We start from the raw sequence: 8,386 nt of genomic DNA, 5'->3' as shown, positions 1-8,386 counted from the left end.
ATGTTTTGATATTTTTTCATTTTTGTATTAGTCTTGTAAATTTCGATCGATTTTCCAAAAAACTTTTTGACACGCCCACTCTAACGCCCACAAACCGCTCAAAGCTGCTACGCCCACACTTTTGAAAAATGTTTTGTTATTTTTTCATTTTTGTATTAGTCTTCTAAATTTCTATCGATTTGCCAAAAAACTTTCTGCCACGCCCACTCTAACGCCTACAAACCGCCAAACTTTCTACCTTTAGTAGTTCCTGAGATCTCGACGTTCATACGGACGGACAGACGGACATGGCCAGATCGACTCGGCTATTGATCCTGATCATGAATATATATACTTTATATGGTCGGAAACGCTTCCTTCTGCCTGTTACATACTTTTCAACGAATCTAGTATACCCTTTTACTCTACGAGTAACGGGTATAAAAAGTATATTGGTATTCCTTATCTGTTATATGTACTATTGAAAATATCGTGTGTTGAACATTGCGCACTGCAAAAAAATCATGCTGTTCGAATTAACGGTGGTTTGGGCCCGTAATTGTTTATAAATTATTAAACAGACGATTACTTATATACATATATTATATAAACATATATAATAAAAAGGCGATGAGAGTGGATATGCCAACGAATACTTTTACCTACTTTTTTTTTTATTTTGCCCTAATCATCCTTTCTGTTTCTCCTTTAATGATATGCAATGACTACAAAGTTTAGTACTTTTTATACAGAATCTGAAAAAATGCCTTAAATTGATTGTGATTTAAAAGAAAGGCATGAATCTCCCTGAAGTTATCTAGGGAAAGCTGCTTATTACAGTAGACTCCGCTTGGTCTTTGCCGTTACCGTTATAAATTCTTATATTTTATCCCAGCTATGTGCATGATGGTGCTCCTCATGGCTCAGTATAGTCGTCTGTGGCCGTGCGGCAGCTGCCGCGGAACTCGCTCAACGGCGTCGCATTTGCCGTGGATGGTATCACGAGTGGCACCCCCTGGAAGGATATGGCCAGCGGCAAGGCCGAAGGGGCGCACAGGCTGAGAGCGCCTCGTCCTTCTGTCACTGAGCGAAAGCGCAACGGGCGGCCGGAACTGCAATTGGATGGCAATTACTACGTTATGGGCTGTGCTATATTAAGCAATTTCGAGTTAATTAGATTTCAGTTAGAAGTCAGTGGCAGAAAACTACTCTCGTCATGGTAAATGTCCGGTTGTGAATACTTTTTTATTCGAACACAGTCTTAAATAACTTTGGCATACGGAATAATTTGTTTCTAAGGTCTACGAAATTGCTGTCTAACAAGGAATGGAAAGTCTTTTAAATAGATAAAAGTAACTTTACAACGTTTTCTATTTATTCGCGAATTCAAAATTGAAGTATCGAACTTGGTATCTTCTCTTCAGTTGTCCTGAAATATATTTTTAGAGCGTTAGATTTCTTATCGCTGTCGCTTATTGCCTAGATTCCTCTGGTAAAACAAATTAGGGATTTGATTTTCAGAAAAATGCACTCCTAGAGCAATAAATAGAAGAGACGTCACGTGCCAGATTTCAGATGAGCCTTTTTTCGGTAGGAAATATCATTTTTCGGCAGCTTTTTTTTTTATTTAACCCCACTGGAATCGCGTAGGGCTTCACTTTCCGAAACTTGCGTGTTCTACTCACCGTTCGCAATTGCACTTAAGCAGGCGGATAAAGGCCGCCCGGAACGTTCGATTGAATATGGTGTAGATGATGGGATTGATTGTCGAGGAGACATAACCAAGCCAAAGACAGGTATTCACTACGCGCTCCGGCACTTGGCACTCAGGGCAGACGGCAAATATAATGTTCAAGATAAAGAAAGGGGACCAGCACAGAACGAAGGTAAAGAACACCAATCCGAGCACCTTGGTGGCCTTCTGCTCCGTGGCAACGGCATTTGCCGACAAGCTGTTTCGTTTACTGCGATTGTTTAGAAAACTGTAAGGAAAAAGAATATTGGTCGTATTAACCACAAAAATTAAAGCAGGACAAAGAGATTCTTGTTTCACAGGTTGTCTTTGACTAATACAAAAATGAAAAAATATCAAAACATTTTTCAAAAGTGTGGGCGTGGCAGTTTTGGGCGGTTTATGGGCGTTTGAGTGGGCGTGGCAACATGAATCGACAAAATTGCGCTGCTTCTATGTCTCTGGAGTCTGTATGCTTAGTCTCAACTTTCTAGCTTTTGTAGTTCCTGAGATCTCAGCGTTCATACGGACGGACTGACAGACGGACAGACGGACATGGTCATATCGACTCGGCTATTGATCCTGATCAAGAATATATAAACTTTATACGGTCGGAACCGCTTACTTATGTCTGTTGCATACTGTTTAACGAATTTAGTATACCCTTTTTCTCTACGAGTAAACCCCCTAAAAATTGTTTGTAAAGTCTTTGTTGGATACCCGAAACCTCGTTCCATCATGTCGGCGGAAACAATTTAAACCTTCCCAAGCCGAGTCTTGCTTATAACTACTATGATTAAACACTAAGTTAGTTTACGGTTCAAGTTTAGTTACGGTTAGACTAAAAACATATTAGGAAGTAGAATGTAGTCGCCATCATGACTTACCGTAAGTTTAGGGTGGGCGTGGGAACGCGGTTTAAGGAAAATTTAAAGGGCCGCATTTTGTTGCACTGGCGTTCTTTCGATTTTAAAGCCTTCGTCTTCACCTGATTGCCTCCAGCTGCCTGACTTTGGTTCAGAGTCGATTCCTGGTTGGTTGCGATTTCCATCAAACCCGGGCCTCCTGGAGATAAGTTGCTCGTTCTTTCAACTGATGAGCCATTGCCATCACCCTCCACCTCCATCGCTTCAACAGCTCCACTCCCATTTTCACCTATATTTGTTGGGCGACCCAATTGTGGTTGGGAGATGCTGACACACACAGAGGCCTGTCGACTTTGTTGGCTGTTGGGTGATACCAAAAAAAGTCCTAAATATATAGGCAGAATGCATTGTATTGATATTGTAATTTACTAAACTCAGAAAGACCTATTTTCGAATGAATATTTAAATATCTGGCGAGTATTCACTACTACATTATTATTGCCTCTATAACTTTCCACTATAAAAACAAGAGAGAACGCTATAGTCGAGTTCCCCGACTATCTGATACCCGTTACTCAGCTATTCGAAGTGCGAAGGAGAGTCTTCAGCATATACAGTTTTTGGCGGTTTTGTGGGCGTTAGAGTGGGCGTGGCAAAATTTTTTTTGGCAAATCGATAGAAATTTACAAGACTAATACAAAAATGAAAAAATATCAAAACATTTTTCAAAAGTGTGGACATGGCAGTTTTAGGCGGTTTGTGGGCGTTAGAGTGGGCGTGGCAACATGAATCGACAAACTTGCGCTGCGTCTATGTCCCTGGAGTCTGTATGCTTAATCTCAACTTTCTAGCTTTTGTAGTTCCTGAGATCTCGACGTTCATACGGACAGACGGACGGACAGACGGACATGGCCAGATCGACTCGGCTACTGATCCTGATCAAGAATATATATACTTTATATGGTCGGAAACACTTCCTTCTGCCTGTTACATACTTTTCAACGAATCTAGTATACCCTTTTACTCTACGAGTAACGGGTATAACAAGAGAGAACGTTATAGTCGGGTTTCACGACTATCTGATACCCGTTACTCAGCTAGTGGAAGTGCGAAGGAGAAATTTCAACACTGGCAGTTTTTGGCGGCTTGTGGGCGTGGCAAAAAGATTTTTGGCAAATCGAGAGAAATTTACAGGACTAAAAATAATGTGAAAAAATATCAAATTATTTAAAAAAAAAGCCTCTTTCTGCCTGTTACATACTTTTCAAAAATGTCAAAAAGCGAAGAGATCATTCGTTCATTTCTTCTTGTCCTTGCCTTAGGTCGAGTAATTATAACCGTTACTCGTAGAGTAAAAGTCTATACAGATTTGTTGAAAAGTATGTAACAGGTTGAATGAAGCGTTTCCGGTCATATAAAGTATATATAAAGGTCATGACCCCTTAAACCGTTATTTTAGAATTTATAATCCGATTTCCGACTTTAATAAATTATTAATAAATTCCATTTAGAATTATAATTTCCTGTTGGTATAGATATTGCAAAAGTCCAAAGATCTTTTTGCTTTGATGTGTTGACAGCATCAGTGCCACTATAAACTTTCACCTTAAGAATATTCCAATAAGCATTTGCAGTGAGTCGCCACTACACAATTATGTTTTCAAGTGTTTTCCAATTACCTGGCCATTAGGTTCGGATAGCCGCCGTGTTTGCGCCACATGCACGTGGACTGGCAGCTCGAGGCGGGAGACGACGAGTGCCGCAGGATGCCGTCGCCAGAGAACTGGAAGCTAATGCGGGCAGTGCCTGTCGCCCTGTGTTTACTTCCTCCAGTTCCGCTACTCACATTGACGACATTACGACAACTAACCGTGCCCATGCTCCCGCTACTCTCCGATCGCTGTAGCATCAAAGGTCGTTCCACTGGCTCTACGCCTCTCCCTCTGGTAGGAGTTCTACCCTCAACCTCTCCTGTAGTGATAAAGCTGCGATTGCTGTCGCTCAATGAAAGGAATTTGTTCTTGCCGCCAGAACCATCTGAACATCTGAACATCTGCTGGCTCTGCTGTGGCCTTAGGGTAAAGCGTCCACCCAACCTAGAAAACATGAATGTGTAAGCATCAAGGATGCACTCAGAAAATAATATTTTATCTTCAAAAAACAAATTTGCTAAGCTATGGACGCTTTTAGGTGACTTTCTTTAGTGTTTCGATTGTTAGAGCAAGAGAAATGGCGGGATATTATAATGCTTAATTGGGTTAGGGTTAATTTGTTCACTTGGTCGAGTTTCGTTTGGTTAATCAATGGTACAAAGTGCTAGATTTAAAAGAGGCTGCGAAAGATAATTAAGGGTCAGAAGTCGTAACCGAAAGTTTAGTAGTAATCCACAGAACGATGGTGGGCGTGGCAAAATCAACATGCGTCTATGTCTCTGGAGCATGCTTAATCTCAACTTTCTATCTTTTATAGTTCCTAAGATCTCGACGTTCATACGGTCAGACAGACCGGCGGACATAGTCGGAAACGCTTCCGCTTTACATACTTTTCAACGAATTTATTATACCCTTTTACTCTACGAGTAACAGTTATAAAAACTATGATGACATTATATACCTACATACCTGCGAAAAAGTTCACTTTCCGGGTGTTCGGCGGCAAATCGCGCTTTCTTCCGGAGGAGGGGAATAGTTAAAGCGTATGTGGTAACCATCATCAGCATGGGAATATAAAAAGCTACCAGAGATCCAAACACGAAAAAGGCGCGATTGTTGATCACGCATATATTAGGCTCCGGCATTATGTTCTTCTCATTGACCAGACCTAAATGCACAAAAAAAATACTTTTGTAGGTACGTTTCAATCCCTCCTCCCTCTATCTTACCAAGCACTGTTATTGAGCTGGATACCATCATGGCCATCACCCAGACAATGGCTATCTTTATACCAGTCAATCGTTTTGTAGATCGATGTCTTGTGCCCAATGGATTTCTTATTCCCATATAGCGTCCCAAACTAATGAAGCACATGTGCAATATGCTGGATGAGCAGGCCAGTACATCACACGTTACATAAATGTTGCACCAGGTGAAGCCAAGTGGCCAATAGCCTGAAAAGTACAATAAAAAATTAAAATAAATAATATTGAGATACAAAGACGTCCAAAAACAATATGGCAATAAAAGTTCAGGGTAAGACCAGTTTATTTGAAAATATATACGCAAAAAAAAAAGTACCAGATAATCGTAGAGTGAAAGGGTATACTAGATTCGTTGAAAAGTATGTAACAGGCAGAGGGAAGCGTTACCGACCACATAAAGAATATATATTCTTGATCAGGATCAATACCCGAGTCGATCTGGCCATGTCCATATGAAGGCTCGACTTCACGAACTATAAAAGCTAGAAAGTGGACATTTAGCATGCAGACTCCAGAGACAGACGCAGCGCAAGTTTGTTGACCCATTTTGCCACGCCAACTCTAACGGCAACAAACCGCCCAAACTGCCACGCCCACACATTTGAAGAATGTTTTGATATTTTTTTATTAGTCTTGTACTTTGCTATCGATTTGCACAAAAACTTTTTGCATCGCTCACTGTAACGCAACGAACAAAATAGATTAACGTATTCCTCTTCCGAAAGGCACCACAGTTACCAGTGCTTGGCTTCGCACTTGGGTTGAGTTGTATATTCCAATATCTTGGGTTCTAGGCTTTTTGATCTTTTAAATAAAATACTACTGTTCTTTGGTTGTTCTAAAAACGAACTGAACATTATTTGTTAAACTTACGCTAAGCTAAATGTATACAACAATTCTGTTGGCGACATGTATCTGCGAAATTTAATTGAATTCACGTAATTTAATGGAATTTTCGCCAGGGTGATCGTGATGCTTCTTCTCTTCAAGTGCATATGGTCAATAACACAAATAGTATATAAAATGTGTCGCTGAAGTCTTCATGACAATTATGTCGCCTTGGCTAGATAACAACTGAAGGTAAAGTTTGTGCAGATTTATATTGGTGACCCATTGATTACGAAGAGCTTCTGGCATAAAAATGTGACATTGGAATTTATGGTGTTAAAAATGAAAATGTGGCGTTGTTCGATTTCTTTGATGATTTCTTGCCAACGTCTTTGTTTTCGCAAATTGCTGTTTGGAGAATAGATAATGGATGTTTACTAGATTGGTTTGAGTCGAGCACTCTCGCAAATACGGATGTCGTGATATTAAAAAAATATCGTATCGATGATATTTTTTTATCAAAACAAAATGTTAATAATATTTAAAATATCACAAAAAAATAACGACATATTTGATAAATTATTTTTAAATAAAATTCATGGATATTCAATTTATAATGCAGATAATAATACGTTGTGTTTATATAAATTTCATATTATAATGCTACCAGTACTTAGAATTAAGTGATTTTAGGAAGACTAGTTGTGTTATATGTGTGTCGGCTTCTTAAGGTGCAAAGACAACTTTGAAGAGTATTAATAATTCGGTCGCAGAGTTTGCACTTTGCAGTCCCGTTTTTTTTTTATCAGTGTAATTGGATTTTATGTTCATTTTAACACGTGCACTTTTACTCGGTATCGCTTTGGAAATCAGAGTGAACAAAGGGAAAATATTCAAAAAAAAAATCGCAATATCGATATTTGTTCAACAAAAAATATCACGATATAAATATTTCATTTTCAGGAAAAAATATCGATATATTGATATTTTGATATATTATCAACAACCCTACTTGCAAATATATATATGGTGTATTTTCGGACATTTTTCATCGAAATACAAAAAATTTGATCGTTTTAATCGTATAGAATATAGTTGGGTACAACTAGAAATTAAGTTTGAAGTAGGGGCAAGGGAATAATGTGTGCGAGTTTATACATTTGTTTGTAAAATATAGGTATTTTAACGTGGAACGTTATACAGAAATTATTAAAATAAGTTTCTAAAGTAAGCTATCTGTTTAAGTGTACGTCGGATTCTAAAGTTACATTTTGGTTCGGTATAAATTCGTTTATGGATTGAATTTCTTTTTCAGACACAATGAATGTGGGTATTATGTTTAATTTAGTTAATACTTTCAGCTTTGTGTCAAATGAAAGGATGGCTGGCTTCTCGATTGGTGGAGTGTTTGTTGTTGGCTAAGAGGGTGACTTTATGAAACTAAACTAAACTAACAATCGCTTTTACAAAACTTCGCGTGTGCTTCTTTGCGCGTGCCTTTTCAATCTCCTCTTCCTCTATCTGTATCTATACGATACCGCTTAGCTATCGATTACAAACTATCAGTTTCTGCTATCACTACCGTTCGGCTTCTTGATGAGCACCACAGGGCTGGCGTATTCTGACGTGGATGGAGTAATAATGTAATGTCTCGATCTAATAGTTCGTCAACCATCTCGGCAACCACTTCCTACTTCGTCTCGGAGACTAGATATGGCGCTTGGGAAACTACATACACTCTCAACAGCAATTTGTGCCTGGACGACGTTTGTCTTGCCTATGCCTTCCAATCCGGCATCGCATGTAATCTTTGGCTGTAACCATTTTTCTAGCGATTTAGATATCCACTACCATAGCATCGGTAGGGATACGTGAGCATCAGAATATGCCCACAATAAAACACTCCTGTCGATCTCGTCCGCAATAGATTTGCGAATTATACAAACAACTCCGGTCTGCCTTGAGCTCCGCTATTTTGATCATTTTCTCCAAAAATGATCGCTCCTCTCCGAAAACTTTTACTGTTTTCCTTCCTACGTACGCACAACCACACTCGTTTGCACG

The 8,386-nt window shown here is 39.2% G+C and overlaps 1 protein-coding gene across 2 annotated transcripts in view; it reads right to left on the bottom strand.

Annotated features, from left to right (window-relative positions):
- Positions 1–495: 495 nt before the first annotated feature.
- The window catches only part of LOC122622193 (D(2) dopamine receptor A), a 43,113-nt gene continuing 35,222 nt past the window's right edge, over positions 496–8,386 (bottom strand). The window contains exons 3-8 of one of the 2 annotated variants that reach the window (XM_043800443.1): positions 5,459–5,683; positions 5,199–5,397; positions 4,257–4,673; positions 2,599–2,937; positions 1,665–1,961; positions 496–1,091 (exon numbers count right to left, since the gene is read on the bottom strand). In XM_043800443.1, the coding sequence (XP_043656378.1) occupies positions 896–1,091; positions 1,665–1,961; positions 2,599–2,937; positions 4,257–4,673; positions 5,199–5,397; positions 5,459–5,683 (1,673 nt within the window). In that variant the 3' untranslated portion in view covers positions 496–895. The remainder of the gene's footprint in view (positions 1,092–1,664; positions 1,962–2,598; positions 2,938–4,256; positions 4,674–5,198; positions 5,398–5,458; positions 5,684–8,386) is intronic. The other variant, XM_043800444.1, reaches the window with a different exon arrangement.

Source organism: Drosophila teissieri, chromosome 3R (genome assembly GCF_016746235.2).
Source record: "Drosophila teissieri strain GT53w chromosome 3R, Prin_Dtei_1.1, whole genome shotgun sequence".
NCBI classification, from domain to species: Eukaryota; Metazoa; Arthropoda; class Insecta; order Diptera; family Drosophilidae; genus Drosophila; species Drosophila teissieri.
Note: the sequence above shows the minus strand (reverse complement) of the source record. Positions and strands in the feature narration are given on the sequence as shown.